A 21,260-nucleotide genomic window follows, 5' to 3' on the forward strand; every position below is an offset into this window, starting at 1 on the left:
TTCAAATTCACATGAAAGGTAAAAGGCATGATAATGGTGAATAAAACTCAAACCCCGTTTATCCACATTTTCTAAGGTTAGAAAAATTATTAAAAGAATAAATTAAACATATCTATGGCTTCAGCAAAAACATATCAACTACGTAATGTCAATGAATGGTGGTTAATAAATGAGCTACATCCATTGAATAAATTCTCACCCACGTTTTTATCTTTCTGGATTTTTTCAAGGCCTTCGATACCACTCATCATAATATCGTTTTTTTCTATGAATCATCACACTGTTCTCCCTCGCAAACTTTTTTTCATTACGATATTCAGCATGTTCAGGGAAACTGAAATCTTCTGGGTTTATATTGTAAATAACGACTCATCTATCTTCTATCCAAGAGCTCTGTACGATATCACCGGAAAATATAGCTACGCTAGCCTAATTTTTTCTTACCGATAATTTCAATGGCTCCATTTATGAGAAAGCGGCATTTTATGGTCTTTCACCATAGACAAACTCTATAAATGGAATGCGTAATGGCAGTGGCGGACCGTGACCCGGAGGAGACAAAGCATTGGGGGGGGGGCACAGTATTGTTCACAAACAATACAGTGCCCCTCCAATCAATTCTCTCCTCCGGGTCACGGTCCGCCACTGCGTAATGGGGAAAATTCCATCAAAGACACACATGCACCAGAAGGGTGGAATTCTTGGAAATAACTGGAGATATTCAGCATGTTCAGTAAAATATATTCTATGACCTTTCAGATTCAGCACTCTCTAAATAAATTCATCAGGAACTCGTTTCATAAAGACTTGTTATTGTAACAAATGCAACATTTCTATATCAAATTTGCCATCAGCCAATCAGATAGAAGGATTTCAGTAGCTTTTAACTGCTATTGCAAATTTGATTTTATAACAAGCTTTATGAAACGGGACCCTGATCTAGATTTCTTTTCCTCTTACTCTTCCGAACAGAAATCGTGTCAATTGGGCTAATATCCGTCATTTTTCACAACTTTAATAATATCTATAGGGTTTTCATATTTTGTTAACAACTCGTTATATTCATAATTCATGGAAATCACTATTGATTTTTATTCTTTTATGTTTTGTTGTGTTCTTCGTAGTATTTCGGGAGCAAAAATAGTAACTTCTAGTCGTTTAATGTACTTAAATGTGAGGCCATCTTGATTCCGAGCTCCTCGAGTCTTTGCACCCCCCCCCCCTCTTCACCTTCAGACTATTCTATTTGTACGATTTCACCGCTGTATCCAACTTGGCTGTATCATCAACTTTAGAATAGAATGCCATGTTTGAATTTTTAATAAAATTGTCGGCATAACGGTTATGCCATCTATCAACTCCTATATGTTTTTTTCTTTTGTGCAGACATGGGCAGCGCTTATGGATTCAACTGGCCATCATGGAGCAGTACTGTTCACACTCGGTACATATGCTGGTTCAGCTTCGACGTTACCTCTGTATGAGATGGAAAAGCTGTCTCGGGCATTCAGTGCTATTCCTCAGCTTGTCATCTGGCAAATGAAGGGAAAACCACCCCCAGAACTTCAAGTAGGAGAGAATACCAAAATCATGTCATGGGTACCACAGAATGATTTGTTAGGTAAGGCAGAAGAGTATAGTGTCTTTTCAACCAAGGCTACAATATCGAAGAAGACGGAGGAGAGAGATGGGGCTTATTTATGATCTCTGCATACCATTGCTAGGGTGTAATATCAGCAGGATCTAAGTAATTAATCAAAATGGAAGATAAAAAAATTATAAGAAAAAAGTGGATGATAATAGAAAATTAAAACGAATTATTTCGAAATGAATGAAATTATTCAACATGAAAGAAAAGTATGCCCTAATGATTAAAAAAAAATAGAGGGAAATCGATAGGGCCAATAATGAAGGCGAAATAATGACTTTACTTGGAAACGTAATAGACCTTGATAAGCATTCTGATACCCCCCCCCCAAACAAATACCCTAATATTTCATTAAAACATAAAGGATATGTTTTTCAAACTTCCGATTTCCTGTCAGGACGATGATAGCTTGTAACATGATGATACGTGGCATGGTGCCAATTTGCCATGAATAATAACTCTTTATGACGTAGGTACGTGTCATGTAGCTAACCATAATACTAACAGTGTATTTACCTTGGTAGTTATTACCATGGGTGGTAGGGTTCATGGTTTCCAGTGGCATACCGTGGGTCACGGCATTGGGGGGCACCAGCAAAAATTTTGAGTCACTTAGTGAGCGCGCGAAGCTCGCTCAGTTGCCAGGTATACTGACCCAATAGAGATATTATTTTTTTTTTATATTCAGACCTTAAAAGGGACATTATAAGCAATTTTATGCAATCATGATACGTACCTATCTTGCTAAACAAACAACGCGAGCGCGAAGCGCGGGCTGACATTTTTGTATATATTGACCCCAAACAGGGGCATTTTAAGGACTATATTTTAGGAATCCATTAAGAGTATACATGTCACCATTGTCATCTAATGCGAGTGCCAAGCGCTTGCTGATTTTGTTAGAATTATGTACATCTAAATACATGAAGCACTTTTTGTAGTCATTGTAATCATGATTATCACGCATCTCACAAATCAAATATTGCGAGCGCGAAGCGCGAGCTGAAAATCTAGGAACTTCAGACCTGAAGAGGGGCATTATAAGGCTTGTTTGTAGGGATTCTCGAAGACCATGCGTATTTCACTAACCAAATGATGCGAGCGCGAAGCGCAAGCTGAAATTTGTGATATTCAGATTAGAAAAGGGGGCATTTTAAAGACTGATTTTAGGAATTCATGAAGAGCAGACATATCTCACCAATCCACTAATGCGAATGTAAGCACGGACAGGAAATGTTTTATATTAAGTCCTTAAAATGGGGCAATCACTTTAAGTAGTCATGAAAAAGAAGCATATATCACTACATAATAATTCGAAGTGCGAGGATATATATATTTGGTGTATATTGACTTGAAATCGGGAGGTTTTAGTACAACAGGAAAATTATATATCTCGTTAAACAGACAAAGCGGGCACCAGGAAAAATGAAGACATAGGCCCTGAGCAAATTATGTTTCATAAAGTTATGATTTTTTTATTTAATAAAAAATTATAATATAATATAACATTATAATGAACAATAATTTCTTCTTTCCCACTACGTTTTTTCCCCTTTCTCCCTCTTTTCCTCCTTTCCCCTTTTTTTGCCAGCCGATTGGGGGGGGGGGCACGTGCCCCCCCCATGCCCCCCGTAGTTACGCCACTGATGGTTTCACAAACCTTTGTGGTGAGTTGGGTCCAGTAAATGCATCACGCGTTGTCCCGTTTCATAATAAATAATAAGTTTGCCTTTGTGGCAACTTCCATGAACATGATGAAGCATGGCACTGCAGACAATCACAATATAACATATGGAAACGGTCTTCAGATTATGCTGTTTTGACACACACTACCGCGTACTCATGAGAACACTTTTGGGAACATAGATAATGTATTGTTAATGCCCTTCATAACAATGAAGTCTTTGTCGGGGTTGGTGAATCGAAACAGCAGTTTCGTCCTGGTGGGTGTTTCATAAAGCTGTTCGTAAGTTAAGAGCGACTTTAAGAACGACTGGTGATCCTTTCATTTGGTATATGGTATATGCATTGGCAATGGTTAAGCGCATAAAAAAAGATCACCAGTCGTTCTTAAAGTTACTTTTAACTTGCGAACAGCTTTATGAAACGGCCCCCTGGACTCTGTTCGACAAACGACATATTTGCGCTTTTTCGTCAGCTCCGAAACTGTTGTTCAGATTCACCACTTTTCGACAAAGACCTCCCAGCTTCCATTGTGATTTAACTTGCATTTTAAATGCATTTGCTATGTTGTAGGATTCGTTCTGAATCGCGATGCGAAAATTCCCAACTAACCGTCTGGATCGACTATAATATAGGGCGTGCAAGAAACTTGCGTTCAATTCGAAAACAAGCAAAACAAGGAAGAAAAAGAAAATAATAGGAAAGGGAAAGAGTAAAATATTTTAACAGGGCCCTGGGAACGATTTTTTTACAGGGGGTGCTGATGTTAATTTGACAAGCGAAAAAAAGAAGAAAAAAGGGTTTCACTACAAAATGTACGTTATTCATTTTGGTCCCGAGAAATTTGACAGGCTTCCCAGGGCCATGTAATATAATACCTTGTGAATATTATGACAAAATTCACCTACTTTGATTTCTGTAGTAAAAATTTAAAAATATTTGCTCACTCGCTTTTTATCTCGCATCGTTTTCGAACTTTTCTCCATCTGCCATATCTAACCCCCTCAAAAATTGTGGCTCATTACGCCACTGCATGCGCGAATGAATTTCCCATTGTTTTGCCTTCTCATGCATTGTTTCACACTGATATCCTATGTTGATTTGTGCATGGAACATTCTTTGGTTCACAATAGATTGCCAAGAGGTGATTTCCTGACCTGATTTCTCGTAGCCTTTTGGACAAAAGGCCCCGTGACTTAGCTATATTAATCGTCAAGTAGTGACTGAAATGAGACTAGCGGTCGAAGACTGTCTGAGGGCCACAAAGAGGAGGAAGGGCCCCCTCCTACAAGGGCCCTTACATTTTCCCTGGAGCAGTGGCGTACCGTGGGTCACGGCATGGGGGCCAGCAAAATTCTGAGTCACTTCGCGCGCTCAGTTCCCAGGTATACTGACCTAATAGAGACATTTTAAGGACAGCGCATTAAACGGATATGTATCTGACTGATCAAAAAATGCGAGCGCGTAGCGCGAGCTGAAATTTTTTGATATTCAGACCTAAAAAGGGACATTATAATCAAATTTTTGTAATCAGGATACGTACCTGTCTCGCAAAACAAACAATGCGAGCGCGAAGCGCCAGCTAAAATTTTTGTATATATTTTGTTAGAATTACATCCGAACGCATGAAGCACTTGTAGTCATTGTCATCATGTTTAACAAACGCATCTCACTAATCAAATTCATTTATTGAAAAACCTTTATACAGGAAAAACATGCTCAGATAATATATACAGTGTTTTCAATATAGTCCTGTTGACATAGGAAATATCTAACAACATACATAAAAATGCATTAAACAATTCATATTCAGATATTGCGAGCGCGAACTGAAAATGAGGAAATTCAGACCTGAAGAGGGGCATTCCAAGGCTTGTTTGTAGGAATTCACTAAGACCGTACGTATTTCACTAACCAAATGATGCGAGCGCGAAGTGCGAGCTAAAAATTGTTGATATTCAGATCAGAAAGACATTTTAAGGACTGAATTTAGAAATTCATGAAGAGCAGACATATCTCACCAATCCACCAATGCGCACGTAAGCACAGACATGAAATGTTTTATATTAAGACCCTAAAATGGGATAATCAATTTAAGTAGTCATAAAAAAGAAGCATATGTCACTACATAAAACAATAATAACTCGAAGTGCAAGAAAATTATTTGGTGTATATTGACTTATATATCTCTTTTAACATACGATGCGAGCACCAGGAACAATGAAGACATAGGCCCTGAGCAAAATTATGTTTCATAAAAGTTATGAAAAACGTTTCTTATGTAATATAAAATAACATAATTATTATATAATATAACATGATTAGAACAATAATTTCTTCTTTCCCACTACGTTTCTCTCCATTTCTCCTTCTTTTTCTCATTTTCCCCGTTTTTTTTTGGCCAGCCGATAGGGGGAGGGGCACGTGCCTCCCATGCCCCCCGTAGTTACGCCACTGACCTGGAGGTAGAAATTGAATGCGATAGTTCCCCTGGAAAGATCAAACCTCAAGATGTTGATGGATCTGAATCCACCGACGCGACAGTCGTAACCCCGCAACTCTGGTGCGGGTGTGGGAGGGGGTTCTTCCTTCTTTGCCTGTCCCTCTTTCAGTCAATCCAAAGCAGTTTTTCTTACCATTTCTTGATTACATAAATCCCTTTTTTCTCTCTCTGTATTTACCTTTATGGGTCAAACATAACCCCAGAAAATATGTCATACTGAGATTATTTGGAATGTGTACCATATCTAGAAAATTACGCTGTGTGTATCACAAATCTAAAGATTAATACAGATAAGTGATTATAATAATGATGATGATGATGATAATAATAATAACAAATATTTTTTTAGCGCTTAATACGCATTGTTTCTAAGCACTGTTATACTGATAATTTTAAGTACTTAAGAACATCAGGATTGTTGAAATGTTATCCCCTATTGTTAGTCAGAATGTTCTTTTTATCATTAATTTAATCGATCAACAACCCTTATGAATTAAAATAAATAAAAAAATACTTCAGAAAAAAGAGTTTTTAAATTGACATCAATGTGTGGCAAAAACAGTCACTCATGACATATTGCCAAATAAAAACAACGAATAGATATTTCAGATAAAGTTTTTTCACCCACATAATTTTTGGGTTGTTTTGGGGGTTGGAATATAAATTTGATACAAATTTGGAATATTCGAATATCATCGCTTTGACATATTCATGCTCTAATAATGTGGCTCAATTTATTGATACTGATCTACATGTATATTAACCAAATTTCTCGATCTATTTTGATTTTTTCTTTAATATTTGTCTCTGTGTATTAGGGCACCCCAATATGAAGGCGATGGTCTTTCACGGTGGTAATAATGGAATGTACGAAGCCCTTTACCATGGTGTGCCTATGGTAGTCATGCCTCTCATCTTCGACCATCCCGACGTCGCAACCCGTGTCGTCGACCGCGGAATGGGCATTGAGGTCAATTTCTTTTCATTCACCAGCGAAGAACTTGCGAAAGCCATTAATGACGTCATCCACAATTCAAGGTAAGAGATGCATTAATAAACAAAGCAGTAAATATCGTGCCCATGCATCTATGGATGTAAACTGGGTTCCAGAAGAAACTAATCAAACTTAACAAGCGCAATACACATAGTCCAATCATTCAAAATGAACAAAATTTTGACACAGGCTAGATTCAGTGACTTTTACGAAGCATATGTCAATAATTAAGAGATTGGGCCAATAACAGAGAGGCTGTAGCCCCTCAATTTATTGGTTCCTGAATCCAAAGTCACAAAATGGCAATGAGATGGGATCAAGCCAAATGGTCACTACTTGACTGAGAAGCACTGTTACTATGGTAACTGTCGAATAAAACGGATCACAAGTCCTGTCTAAGGGATGGAGGCACTGTCACATCTCAGTCTTTAGACAAATCCTTTCATGAAACGTTCCACAGATTCGACCACCGTCTTGTAGGGGAAAAATGTTAATGAAACGTTCCCCATGAAAGTGTGAAGTTAATTAGAATGGCAGTTGATGTTTTCAATGAACTAAGGTCCACCGGTTCGAATCCAAGCCATGGCGTTTGTATCAAGATTCAAGGTAATTGATTGTCAAGTAAAATCAGAAAATAACTCTAGAGTCGGCTCACACATTAATGTTAAACTACTCTTAAGGAGTCTTTATGGGCGGAGTGGAATTGAAAGAGGAATCTGCATGGAAAGCATTTCAAGAGAAGATAACGAGAACGTGTTATGAACGGGCAGAGCAGACGAGAAATGATGTGATAAGGGGGAAATGGACAGTGTTTAATTGATTGAGTGATAGATGGGGCTTTCAAATATATTGTTGCACTGTTCAATTCACTTCAATTCAATGAATGGTTTATTCAGCACTAAAATTCAATACATGATTTACAGCCACAAGACTGAAACTATTCATGTTCACAATAAAAATGTATAAAGTTCATCAATGGGCAATATTAAGACAAAAAAAAACCTGATCATACAGGTACATGGAGAAGTTATGGTAAGCTAAAAAACATAAATATATACATTTCTTAACAGTCTTATAATAAAGCTATTCAAAATTTAAAAAAAGTTTCGACAAACTACTTCTAAATGTCTATCCTCGTTCCGATCCGAGTACTTAAAGACTGATATTACACTTTAAAGTTTCGCTTAATTTCACAAAACAGTTATCTGTACATCCTTGGTCTGTATGCAAATGAGGGGACTGATGACGTCACCCCACTCACTTTTTCATTGTACTTTATTGAATGAAATGTTTTGATTTTCTTATTGTCTAGTAAAACAAAGTTTTATTGATTGGCCGTTGACGCGTGATGAGCAACTGATGTCATGAATGTTATAGATGATTTCTGATTAATACACAATTGTATCGAAATGAAAACATATCATTGTTATGATTGTTGTCGTTTCTTGTTTTGTTTTGCATCGACGGATAAGATTGACAACCGTGCCATCGATGCGTTAACTCTGAGATATCGTCGGTTATCCATTTTTAAAATCAATTTTCTTGAGGATGATCAGTGTTTTGCTACATTTAAATCGACAACATGGCCACACAGTTTTGGACACAATCATGATAGCCCATTTTCAATACTGTCTTCAACGCGAGAACGTCCTCATCCTAAAATTCAAAACGATGTATTCGCAGAGGACCCGACGGTATATGAGATACCCGTCGTAAAAGCATCTCTCGTTCGAAAGCAATCTATTCTCCTTGGGAGGGGGAGGGTATAACTGATCAAGACTCTTCGTCTTGTGATTCACTGTCATCGGATGATGTGATTTACTGCCATTTCTGCTTTCTGATACAAGGGTCACACTCGTACCCCGAACCAGTGGCGTACTGATGGGGGGGGGGGGGCTTGGGGGCTCTTGCCCCCCTCCCAAATCTCTCACGGTCGAGAAGAAACGAAAAGGAAAGAAAGAAGGGTGAAATATGATATTATTTTCTGAATATTATGTCAAAATCTATCACAAAATTTGATCTTATAACAATAATGTCGAAATTTTTGCTCGCTCGCAACTTTTTTTTCCATATTACGCGATTCGCTATACCCAGCCCTCTCAATTTTTTTGCTCATTACGCCACTGCCTCGAACGAAAGGGGTCTGAAAGAAATGTAGTTCATATCATATCACTTATACTCCGAAGATGTGGAATTCCATGGCGGAGAGTGTTGTAAATCTTAGGGAGATATACCTCTTCAACCGTTCTCATTTACGAACATATTTACAATTTCACCATGCTCACGGAGAATCGTTCAAACCAATAAGAAAAGAAAAAAAAAATCGCCGACCATGTACGTAGATGTACGCTGTTACCAGGGTGCACGAGATGTCGTTGGAGTCGTTGTCGTTTTCTGGAGGTTTTTTCAGAAATTTATAATAGAAAGGTAATGCAGTGACAGAATCGGTTTGGTAAGCCGGGGAACTATTTCTCTTTTTCCAAGGTTGCAGGCCTGTCCATGCTCATACTGTTCAGTGAGCAGTGGACTAATGAGCCAAACATTTTGAGGGGGCGAGATATTGCGTATAATCATCCTCCCTTTCACTGTATGAATAGATTTTGATTCATTTCTTTTAAATCGCTTAAACGATTTAATTACTAAAAGAATATAGACAAATTAACATGCAAAATATTGAACGTAATAGAATCGGATGTTTAAAAAAGGGAGAAAAAAATCGCAGCAAATAAAGCCTACATAGAGATAACATAAATGAAAAGGGAAGGAAAAAATGAATAAAATAATATGAAAAGATTAAACGACGCTTTTTCAATTTTTCTTTTAAAAATCTGTTTCTCTCTTCCTCCATATTTGAGTATTTTTGTCTTCTCCACCCATCCCACACAACTTGAGAAACTGAAATCATAAGGGCTCACCCCCCCCCCACAAAGGCCCAACTCACTGTTAGTAAGCCTCGGGAACGAGTTGACTGATTAAGTCGTGAGAACGTAAGTAAATCGAGTGAACAAATTTGTATGTCGAGTTATATAAGTCGATGAAATAACTAATCGAGGGAATTAGTATTTCGTGCAAGTTGGAAGGAATTCTTGGGAAACTGCATACGGTGGCTCAGTATATATACAGTGGTGCTAAAAAGCTAGTGAACCCCACCAGAATATTTACATATTTCAAGTCTAGTTCTGCCATGGTTAGATATTTAATTGTGAAGTCAGGTGATAAAATATCAAAGTTTGTTTCTCCGGGCTCGCCGAATATTGTAGTGTTGCTTACATTCAACTCTCAGCATGAAGGGGTGAATCTTCTGGTGTGGTTCCTTTTTAGCACCACTGAATATCAGTTGACAGAATAACCGGGTGTATCAAGCAAAGGAGATATCACCTCTATATAATCCCTCTGCAAGTAGCTTCCTATTATGTTGCTGGACAGGGAGTATGGTTCATTCTTTTGTACTAGTTGTTTACTTAGTACATACCTGACTGCTCTCAAATGATTTTAATCTGTTATATTCCAGTCCCCCAAAATAATGGTATTTCACTCTACTCGGTAATTGAAGGGAAAGTTAGTCATTCAGCATGATTTGGGTAATTGCCAAATTTTACATATAATGCGTCGGCGCAAAGTTCAACAAACTTTCTCATAGAGAGAGGGTCCCGAAGGAGGGTGCTGAAAATAATCATGGTCCTGGTATCCATTAATAATCAACTTTATAATCCCAAACTTTCCGAATCCATTCATTCGGTGGCGAGCCTTTGGAATCTGATTTTAGGCTTCAATCAATTTTTGTAGTGCACTTTTAAAACGCTGTTCGACATTTTAAGCACGTTGACTGTGACTCTTAACATCTCTTGTAAGCATTTAAACATTTTTTTTTTACTTTTGAATAAGATTTTTAAAAAGTTTTAACAATAATATTGTCGGGCTCAAACAACGTGCTTAAGATTTTAATCGAACGTTTTAACAGCGTGATCAAGAACAGTTCTAATATTTTTTTATCCATTCATTGTTTTACTGTATTTGTTTTGAATTAATTGGCAGCACTGTCTGATAACATGTTTTTATGCTCCGTTTTGAGTTTTTACAATGAGTAATTTTATCTTTAAAGGACTAGTCCAGCCGGCCTAAATAAAGTGCATATGAATATAAACAGAAATTTAAACAAGTATACAACACTGAAAATTTCATCAAAATAGGATGTAAAATAAGAAAGTTATGACATTTTTAATTTTCGTTTAATTCCGGGGGGGGGGGGGGCACTTCCATTGACCAGTGGATACCATGCGTGACCATGGGGTTTCGAAAAGTACCCTAAACAAGTATTTTCCATGTTCTGAAAATGCACTCATATTAACAAGTATTGGCGTGTGAAACCCTAACCTTAACAAGTATTGGGAACAAAACGGTACCCTTGACAGTATATTCCATGAATTGACCCCCTAAACAAGTACAACGATATCATATAAATATTGTTATGTCACGGACGTGATCACGGACATCGGCTTTACCTTTACTTTCATCGGGTTTAGTACCACCCATATATCGGACCCTAAACACGTAGTGTTGGGGCAAAAAGTACATCCTCTATAAAACATTTTAGTTTTTTTTATACCCTCGCAAATTGGACCGTAAACAGGTAGTTTCCTAGCGAAATATATACCCTTTTTTCATTATCTTAGTGTTTTTCACACCCTTAATTACGTTACGTACGTAACGTGCCCTATCTTGAAAAAGAGATCCTCAGTTTTTGGTCACGCATGGTATCCACTCGTCAAAGGAAGTGGCCAACGGGTTTAATTTTACAGAAAAACTTTGTATGCAAATTAATGAGGGGACTGATGACGTCATCCACTCACTATTTCTTTTGTATTGCATTTTATGAAATAATGTTCTCCTCATTGTCCCGTGAAAGTTCTATTCCTCCATGAACATTGGGTGTTACCATTGTTTTTACTTTTTATGGCTTAGTCAAGTAGGTCCTGATCGAATGTCAATATGTAAAACTAAAAAAATATTGTATGAAAACAAATCAAACTAGAATTTAATTCGTCATGCGGACGAATTAGGTGGTCTGTTCTTATTGTCGGCATCATGATCACTATCTCCATGTTCATGTAGATCAATATGATCATCATGATGACAACGGAATGTTCATTATGGATGGAATAGTTGTGAAAGACGGGAGATGAGGGGAGATGATAAAGCACTGCATGTGAAAAGGTCCGACTGACAATTGAAGTATGAAAAAAGTATAATCTATTTTATCTTGCTAAATTTTAACTTTTATACCTTTTAATTGTCATAAAGGATCATGTACGAGGTGGTAAAAAGAAAAAAAAAAGAAAAAAATCATCTTGTTCACCCCAGGGGCGGTATTCTGAAAATCGTGTTAACTTTGGTGTTAAATATCGTGTTATCTTTCTGATTTAACACGCCCCTAACATACCCCCAAATCGGTATTCTGAAAACCGTGTTATCTGCGTGTTATCTCATTTCGTGTTATCTTCGGCTCCTCCCACTCTGCATCTATTTAATCCAATCAAATGCGCTGTTACAGAAACAAATCGCGCAAAATTTTCAGGAAAAAGGGGAGTGCGCGCTCGGTGACACGAAGCTTGCATTGTGACATCATTTTTGAAAGCGCATACAGCTAAATAAAAAATAGAACAAGAAAGAGACGTCGGGAGGGGTGATTGTGACAATGTGAAAGAATGGATTATTTCAGACAGCATGGATACAAAATTATGACAGGAGACAGAGGCCTCGATCGATTGTGGAACAGGCAGGGGACGATCGCCCCTAAAATATGTGGGCAAGCATAATTCATACATGCCCCCAATAATTTTAAGTACTTGAAAATATAAATATGCAATGTAAATTTTGAAAAGCATGAAAAGCACTTCAAGAAAAATTAAACCTGACATAGAAATATCAAACATACAAAATTGTATTTTTTAATTAACATTTGATGCGTATAGCGATCAGCCCCCCCCCCCCAAAAAAAAAAAAAAACCTTTTGCCCCCTCCCCTATCCAAAGCATATAGATTGACTGGCGGGATAGATGAATTAAGGATAACCTAGAAGCATTGAGAGTCAAAAGAAGTGTAATCATTGGAACTATATAACCATTGAAAAAGGGGGGGAAAATTGTGAATATTATAGAAGAGTTCCCCAATCGCCAATTCTATTCCTTTTAATTTCTGTTTGTGACTTTTTTTAAGACGTTTTAAATTTTATTCCTCTCCTTCTGTCTTTTTTTTATTATGGCAAAAAGTAACTAAATAAATAACTCATGGGCATTTATGATAGTGATTTTTAATTAATACAAATTAAAGATGCGTTTGAAGTGTATTTTCACAGAAAATTCCAAAGAAATTGTTGTTTATTCATTGTTAGTAGAGAGACAGGTAGATGGAAAATAAAGCTGGAAAAATGAAAGAAAATTACAATAAATTCTGCCAGACGATAGTTATATGCCCGTTTATGTTCTTTTTGATGTTTGCGTCTGCTAAAAAAAGTGCAGCCATCGTCATTCCCAACTTAACCTCTCCTTAACGCAGTGTTAAATGTTCGCGTTATCTTTGAACAAAATGTTAGCTAACACCATTTTCAGAATACCAAATTTCGTGTTATCTTCCTCCCTAACACCGCGTATGGGGGTTGCGCGTTGCGCTCTGCGTATTTCATGACCTGCGCGGTGTTACCACTTGGGCCACGTGTTTTTCATGCTAACACGATTTTCAGAATACCAATCGTGTTAGCTAACACCGTTTTTGTGCTAACACGGTTTTCAGAATACCGCCCCAGGAATCGAACCTGCGCCCCCGAGGACGCTAGTCAAGTGCGTTATCCATTGAGCCACGATATTCCCCATAGTAATTGTACGTTTCCATAGAGATTACACGTAAGGAAATTTGAGAATTGCAAATCCAATTTTGCAAGCGAAAAACGGGCATGATCCCGGCATCTGATCAAAAAATGGAGGGCACACTTCCGAAAGCTTAGAATCTCAGCTACAACTTACCAAAAGCTCAGGGATAACTGATAAGAAAAAATGGAGATATAGCTCACGAAAAAGAGGAATGTAGAATCTAGTTTTCAGAAAAAGTCATGTCCCATAGAGATTACACGCAAAATGAGGAAACATGACATGCCTCTTTTCATCGCTGTTTTACGCTGTTTTAAAATGAAAATTCATGGCTACTAAGAGAAAGAATACATTCTAAACTACAACATATCGAAATCTGGGCGAAAAACAATCAATATTTCCGGAGTTATGATCAAATTTACATAAATTTGATGACGTCATTTTTGAAAAAATGAAATTTTCAGTTTAGGCGCAAATTTGATGACGTCATGACCAAATTGAGGGACAATGGTGACATGAAATCAAATCTACAACTCATACTCTATCGATATATGAAAAAAAAATTGGGGTCAACGGACTATTTAAAGAGCTACAGTGAATTTTCAATAGACATGTTTTTGCCCATATATGGCCTGTAGTGAGTGAGAGCTCGCGCGCACACGTGCTGCAAACTTTAACGGGTGTTAATTTCGTTATTAATGGTTGTAGAAGGTTAATCAAGGTATCAAATTGCTCAGAATTTTAACATCAATGCATGCAATGGTATAAAAATAACGGTGTTTCTGCGTTGCGTTAAGGAGTTACGCGCGGAAACGCGCGCGCATACAGTGCGCTCGCGCAAATTTTTGAAATGCTTAAAATGACCTGAAACGTACCCAAAAATTTTTATAGGCCATTTGGAGAATTTTTTTTGCTTTGACGCGCGCGTCATGACCTTTACATGACTTTTGATGACATTGACAAATGACCTTTAACCTTAGTTTATTTGATATGAATATGGTTGATTACCGTTATGTTGATATGATCAAATTGAGAATTTTACAAAATGGCGCGTAGATGACGTCATCGTAATCAGATGACCTTGAAAAGCTTAGTATGCCGTCTCTATGATAGACTCTATATATGACAAAAAAATCTGCCAATTCGGAGAAAAGTTGGCGACAAACAGGTGCTAAAAATAAATAAATAAAGAAAATTCTGACGAAATTAAGAGGTGATCTGTCATTGACAGACCACCTAAATAGTGAGGGAAGTCATCGACTCTTTCATGTGCATGTCATTGTTGCGCATAACTGTTTTGAGAAAAATATAAAATGTCATAACATTCTTATTTTACATCTGATTTTCATGAAATTTTCAGCGTTATGCTTGTTAGATTTCACTATTGATTCAAATCAACATTTTTCTGGGGTGGACTTATTACTTGAAAGATGTTTAATAAGGTTATGTTAAATGCCCATTCAGACGCGATTCTATTTGGGCTTGCAGTCATGATGTGTAAATCAGTGCACATTACATGGCACAAACATACTTAAAAAAATAAATCATGTCAGCTCACTATGAGTACAGTTCAAGACATGATGTAACAGATATATTGATGGCACTATAACAGATCTCGAGTCAACATTGATAAAAAGAATTGATGAATATAATTGTAATAGAGTTACTTTTCTCGTTTTTTTACAGCTACAAAGAGAACGTCCTTCGATGGTCTTCCATCTTTAAAGCCAATCCTCAGCGCCCAATGGAGAGAGCTGTCTATTGGATCGAGCATGTCTTAAAGTATGGTGGAGATTACCTTCGAACGTCTCGAACGGATCTCTATATGTGGCAGGTCTATTCGATCGATGTCTACGCCTTTCTCCTCTTCGTCATCTATCTGTGCTACCGAGTCCTCAAATTCATTTACATCAGGCAGTATTTTCGAATTGTGTGGAGCCGGTTTTGCATCATCATAGGTTATCCGCTTCGGAGGGTTTGTCCGGCGTCCCTCCGATTACAACTCAACATGAGTGGCAATCTTGGTAGGCGATTCTGGAGAAGGCATCCTCCTCGGGAGAACGGAAAAGTGTGAATTCTGTTCTGAGTTGTTAAACTCTGGTAATTTTTTAGAGCCCATTTTTAGACAAGAAACAGTTTTATGTTTTAAGAATTTCGCCCAAGTTAAATTATGTCTCAGCTAAGGCCAGTCCATCAGATGAGACGATTGTTTGTGTTTTCCAAAGATGCCATTGATTTTCATATTATCATGCTTGACTTGTCTTAATATTATTTGTATGAAAAGAATACCAGGGGCCGCTTCATAAAAGCTGTAAATTACGCTTGATTTTACTGGCCGTTTCTTGCGGGGGAATATTATACCCCTAAATGTGACTGTTGAATAGTCGTGCGTAAACTAGTCTGTAACTTACGAAAAGCTCTATGAAACTCTCCTACCTGGCAATACTGCCTTTTGCAAATGAAAAAAAAAAGGAGAAACTCCCCGATCGATTATAATCCCGGCCTGTCTATGACATTTGCATGTAGGCGAATTGAGGTAGCCGGTATACGTAATTTCCAATATCAATACCCAATGAATATAATGTATATATGTGTCTAATTGGCGATGGTAGGTTGATCAATTTGCGAAAACGGTACCAAGGATTATGTTTAATATTGAACCCATAGTTTCAAGTGAGAGGCTTCCTGCAGTTCCTTTGCTATATTATGCTCAACTTCAACATTGCTTGGGTGATATATAGCTGGTTTATTAACACGATTCGGTAGATAGGGACAGACTGTGGTAAAATTACGATCAATCGATATTTAGTGTTCTGAATATTGAGCTAGCGATGGTTCGTTCGATCACCAACCCAAACACACTATGTTGATATACTTTGAACAACTTCACAACTCCAGTAAACTGAAATCGCGAAAATCCTACTTTTTTCATTTGTCCTCTTTATACTGTTATCATTATTATAATTATTATTATTATTATCATTGTTATTATTATTATTATGATTATTATGATGATGATGATGATGATTATTATTATTATTACTGTTATTTCTTTTTATAATTGCTATCATTATAATTATTATTTATTATTATTATTATCATCATAATTATAATTAGGATTATCGTTATAGGGTGGTCCCTAAGACTCAGTTTCTGAAATCTTGGATCGAATGGGCCGACCTTGCCGAAATCCCTTGCCTTTATTCCTCGGTTGAAGTCTTTCCCTAGAACTTAATGCAATTTGATGTAATATTTGTGAAATATTGTACTTTTATGCTTATGATTTCATCATGCACCTTATTTCATGCACGAATGATCTGCAATTATTTCCAAAAGCATGTGATTATTAGATTTCGAGTATGGAACATTCCGCATAAAACTATTAATACAGACTGAAAGGAATGTATGTCGTATAATGAAAGGTATACTTATGAAACATGCTATTGATATCGATAGATATAAACTATTGTTGAAGGCATGTTGAGGTACATTATGTGAATTGTGTGTTTCGATCAAGATTTTTAGCATTATTGGGTCACGTGGGGAGATGCTATATAAACTTAATTAAATCTGTAAATATTTACCAACGAATCGTGTATTATTATATTCCACCGAACATTCTTGTTTTTATGCAATATTCGTCTTTAACCCAACCTTTAAGTGTAACTTTCGAGGCTGTGCATGTTTAAAGGTCAAGTCCACCCCAGAAAAATGTTGATTTGAATAAACAGAAAAAACCTAACTAGCCCAACACTGAACATTTCATCAAAATCGGATGTAAAATAAGAAAGTTATGGCATTTTAAAGTTTCGATTATTTTTAACAAAACAGTGATATGCACAACTGAGTGGCATGCAAATGACATAGTCGATTTCTTTTGTTTTTTATTGTTTGAATTATACAATATTTCATTTTTTACGGATTTGACAATAAGGACCAACTTGACTGAACCATATAGTATTAAGCAATGCTAATTCCACATGTTCAGGGAGGAATTATTCGTTGTTTCACTTGGCAATGAGGAGAAAATTAGAATATTTCATATTTCATATAATAAAATACAAAAGAAATAGTGAGTGGATGACGTCATCAATCTCTTCATTTGCATACAGACCAGGATGTGCATATAGCTGTTTTGTGAAATTAAGCGAAACTTTAAAATGTCATAACTTTCTTATTTTACATCCGATTTTGATGAAATTTTCAGTGTTATGCTTGTTGGATTTTTCTCTTTTTATTCAAATCAACTTTTTGTTGGAGTGGACTTGTCCTTTAAAAAGAAAATATCGCACGAAAGAAATATAAGAAAGATGACACTGCTCTCGCAAAGTTAACAGACAACTATGCATACTAGACGGTTGGTCTCATATGACTGCATGGATTTAAACCCGTCTCCGACATGGCTAGGCCGACGGTTCCTTGTTTTTGGTTACTTTCACTTTTCTTATAAAATCATGATTGCGCTTTTTTATAAATGCCTTCCAAGGAGATTCATTCTAACATAATTCAGTGAACATCACCGTGACGTAAAGTAGTATTAATTATTAGTTTAAAAGTAAACAACAACATTAGGGCTCCCAAACTCTTTTCTGCTCTTACGTGACATCTCGTTTGTATCGTGTTGTACTTCCAATGCAGTCTGTTTGTATCTCCATGCTTTCACATTCTATATACTCCTCTATATACGACAAGGGTACGCTAGATGCAAATATTAGTTTTGTCACATTACAATATGTTTTAAATCAAATTTATATTTTGAAGTATTTTTAACGTGATAAAAGTCTCTATTAAATATGATTTGTCATATAAGTGCACCCAACTGATAATCTAGTAATTTTAAGTACATGCGGTTTATTTTAAATGACATTTAAAACAAATTTTGTTTGAAATATATTTGAAGCAAAAAAAAATATTAGGATAGGGCCTACACGTCTAAACCTGTGCCATTGGCGAAGTTTGAAAGCACATAAATGCGAATAAAGATGTGTATTCCATGTTGTGTGTACGTATCACAAATAAGGCCTTAGGTGGCAAACTTAAGATGTCTCCATTTGCTAGCCGAAATTTGACTTGATTCATAATTATAATTATCAATGCTAGGGATGCCAAATACCATTTTAATATCAACAAGAATTCTTAGAAATGAAATTGTTGAAATGTCCGAACCCCGTTTTAGAGATTTTTGCGAATCTTTGAAGCATGATATGAAAAGGCACACTGTGATTGAAAGTCATGTTGCGTAATGATTTCATAACTTTCTACAACGAGTGCAGGGTCCGATTTCATAAAGACATGTTATATTAATTTTAATAGACGGAAAATTTCTTTTGCAAGTTAACTATATCAGCCAATTTTAATATTGAATGATTTCAGTAGCTTTAAACTGTAATTGCTTATTATACAGCATGTTTGATGAAATGGGCCTCAGATGTGTCTTTACGGATATAGGCCTACTCAAATCTTTACAAAGGAGATTTTTATTTTTACTTTTAAAAGGGAGACAAAATCAGACCATATTTAACGTTTTAATTTATTTATTCAACAGCAACATAATCGTTGAAGAGAGATGTGTGTGCAAGGTATATGTGTTTCCCTATTTCTTCAGATATGAAGGGTTGTAAAAATATACTTCAGAACTTTGAGGCTTTGAAAGTTTGGTATGCAATGTTTGGCTATTTTTTATATTACAGCATGCAGTTTTTGAATTTTGCTCTTCTTTGTTACTCGATTTTTTCCTAAAAACTTTGCAGGTCGTGATTACTTCGCGATTTTCTTTCCTTTTCGTAAAAGTGCAATAAAAATCTTCAAGACTAGATATTCAAAGGCTGCATTAGCTGTCATTTTTTATTAATGAAAGCGTTATTAATTGTAAATGACCAAACCATTTGGCTGCGACTTATGTTTTTAATAAACTTTGAATTGAATTGATGATGATGATGATCCACAGCATTTATATTGCGCCATATTTCTGTTAAAAAACATTCATAGCCGCAGGCTCATCCAAGTAAGCTAAGTATTACACATCTGCTGAAATAAGTAAGTTTTGAGAGACGATTTGAAGTGTTCAGTGTTTTCACTGTTGAATTATGAATATGTGTAATTAAGTGAATTATTATGTACTGCCTGGTGATTGATACACACAAGGATATGGTAAAGACTCTTGTTTTTTTTATTTACTTCATGTTTACTTCTGATTCGATAGTAGACTTGATTTATGAGTCTCTCTATGACGATGCTGAAATTAATACATCTCTCTAACATATTATGCGTGTCTCAACTACCAGAATAGAAGAACTGTTTCTGCCTCACTGCCTTATCATTTTAAAGACTACGCATTTGGCAAGTGATCTTACAAGCCATGGTATATTTACTTGCCATAAGTATTGTAACACGCAATCACACCCGAACACATCGTAAGTACTAATTGGGATGATTAGCAACTTACCTTTTCAAGGCTATAACTAATTATGCGGGAATGCGGTATGTAACCACACAAGCGCAACGCTGTTTTTTGTTGTTGTTTTTTACAAAAAATCAAACAAAAATAGATAGTGAAATTTTTTTTTTTTTAAGGGAACAAGTGTTAAAGCCTGAGGTAAAAACGTTTTGGTGCTAGAGATTCACATTTGAGGCAAGAAGCCTTGATTTATCGCCATTGCTTTTCAGGGGAACGTTGCAGAAAGATTTGTAATCAAACGCAAATTGATTTTAAACCAATCAAAAAGCGCTCATTCGGGGCTTGTGCTTAACATTTTTTAGTTGCGCGAAACTCTCTGCAACGGACCCCTGATGCAGATATGCCTAAATCATCCCTTTTAACAATGCATACCTGTCAAGTAATACTACTGATTTACTACTGAAAAATGAGAAAAATACCGATGGTTTCATGCAAAATACTGATTTCGAAAGTAACAGTTTTGTGTTGTCCTATATGATGTTTCGTTGAAAATACTGCATATTTCCTCGCCGAAATACTGATTTTCAGCTTTTAAAATACTAAGATGTTCTTGTCCATGTTTGCAGCTCTGACAATGGTTGCATCATCAATTCCTTCCATGGGCTGCATTCTTAGTTAAATAGGAAATCTTCAATAATAAGTAGGCAATATTTACATTCCAAAAGTTAGACGTGTTTTACTTATACTGAGAAAAGAAAACAGAAAAAAACATCAATAGCAAGTTGTCCTTTTACCATGTTGCAATTATAATAGTTTGGGAAGGTATATTGAATGAGATGCGAAGGAGTGACGTATTTTTAAGACTTGCATTCCCGGCATGCATTATTATGTATTGACGCATTCAATGAGCTCATTAAAATGACGGTCTTTGGCCTATATACTGATGTCATTTACTTGTTGTTTATACGTTATTATGTGATCATGAAGAGAAATAAAAAATATATGAAGACGAATTCATTATCCGAGTATGGTCTCATTTATATTGTGAATGTTAGCAACCACTGTTGCTTTATGACTTTCCACACTGATTAATACTACAGTCAGACCAACAAAATTGACTATAAACCGGTCGATATAACGTCATTGGAAATAACGTGATAAATTTGATCGGC

General features: G+C 36.3%; 1 protein-coding gene across 1 annotated transcript; it reads left to right on the top strand.

Moving 5' to 3' along the window:
- Positions 1 to 652: 652 nt before the first annotated feature.
- LOC129260908 (UDP-glucuronosyltransferase 2C1-like) lies at positions 653 to 16,118 on the top strand. The gene is made up of 4 exons (XM_054898912.2): positions 653 to 733; positions 1,387 to 1,621; positions 6,653 to 6,872; positions 15,378 to 16,118. Exons 1-4 carry the CDS (start codon positions 653 to 655, stop codon positions 15,763 to 15,765), a joined length of 924 nt encoding a protein of 307 aa, XP_054754887.2. The 3' UTR covers positions 15,766 to 16,118.
- The last annotated feature ends 5,142 nt before the right edge of the window (positions 16,119 to 21,260 follow it).

This window comes from Lytechinus pictus, unplaced genomic scaffold (genome assembly GCF_037042905.1).
Source record: "Lytechinus pictus isolate F3 Inbred unplaced genomic scaffold, Lp3.0 scaffold_19, whole genome shotgun sequence".
Taxonomy (NCBI): domain Eukaryota; kingdom Metazoa; phylum Echinodermata; class Echinoidea; order Temnopleuroida; family Toxopneustidae; genus Lytechinus; species Lytechinus pictus.

Excerpts from the sequence above, each read along its gene's own strand:
- LOC129260908 (XM_054898912.2), top strand. The coding sequence starts at position 653 with ATGGGGAAAATTCCATCAAAGACACACATGCACCAGAAGGGTGGAATT. Across the intron at positions 734-1,386 it reads GGAGATATTCAGCATGTTCA|ACATGGGCAGCGCTTATGGA; the intron begins GTAAAATATATT and ends TCTTTTGTGCAG. Across the intron at positions 6,873-15,377 it reads GACGTCATCCACAATTCAAG|CTACAAAGAGAACGTCCTTC; the intron begins GTAAGAGATGCA and ends GTTTTTTTACAG.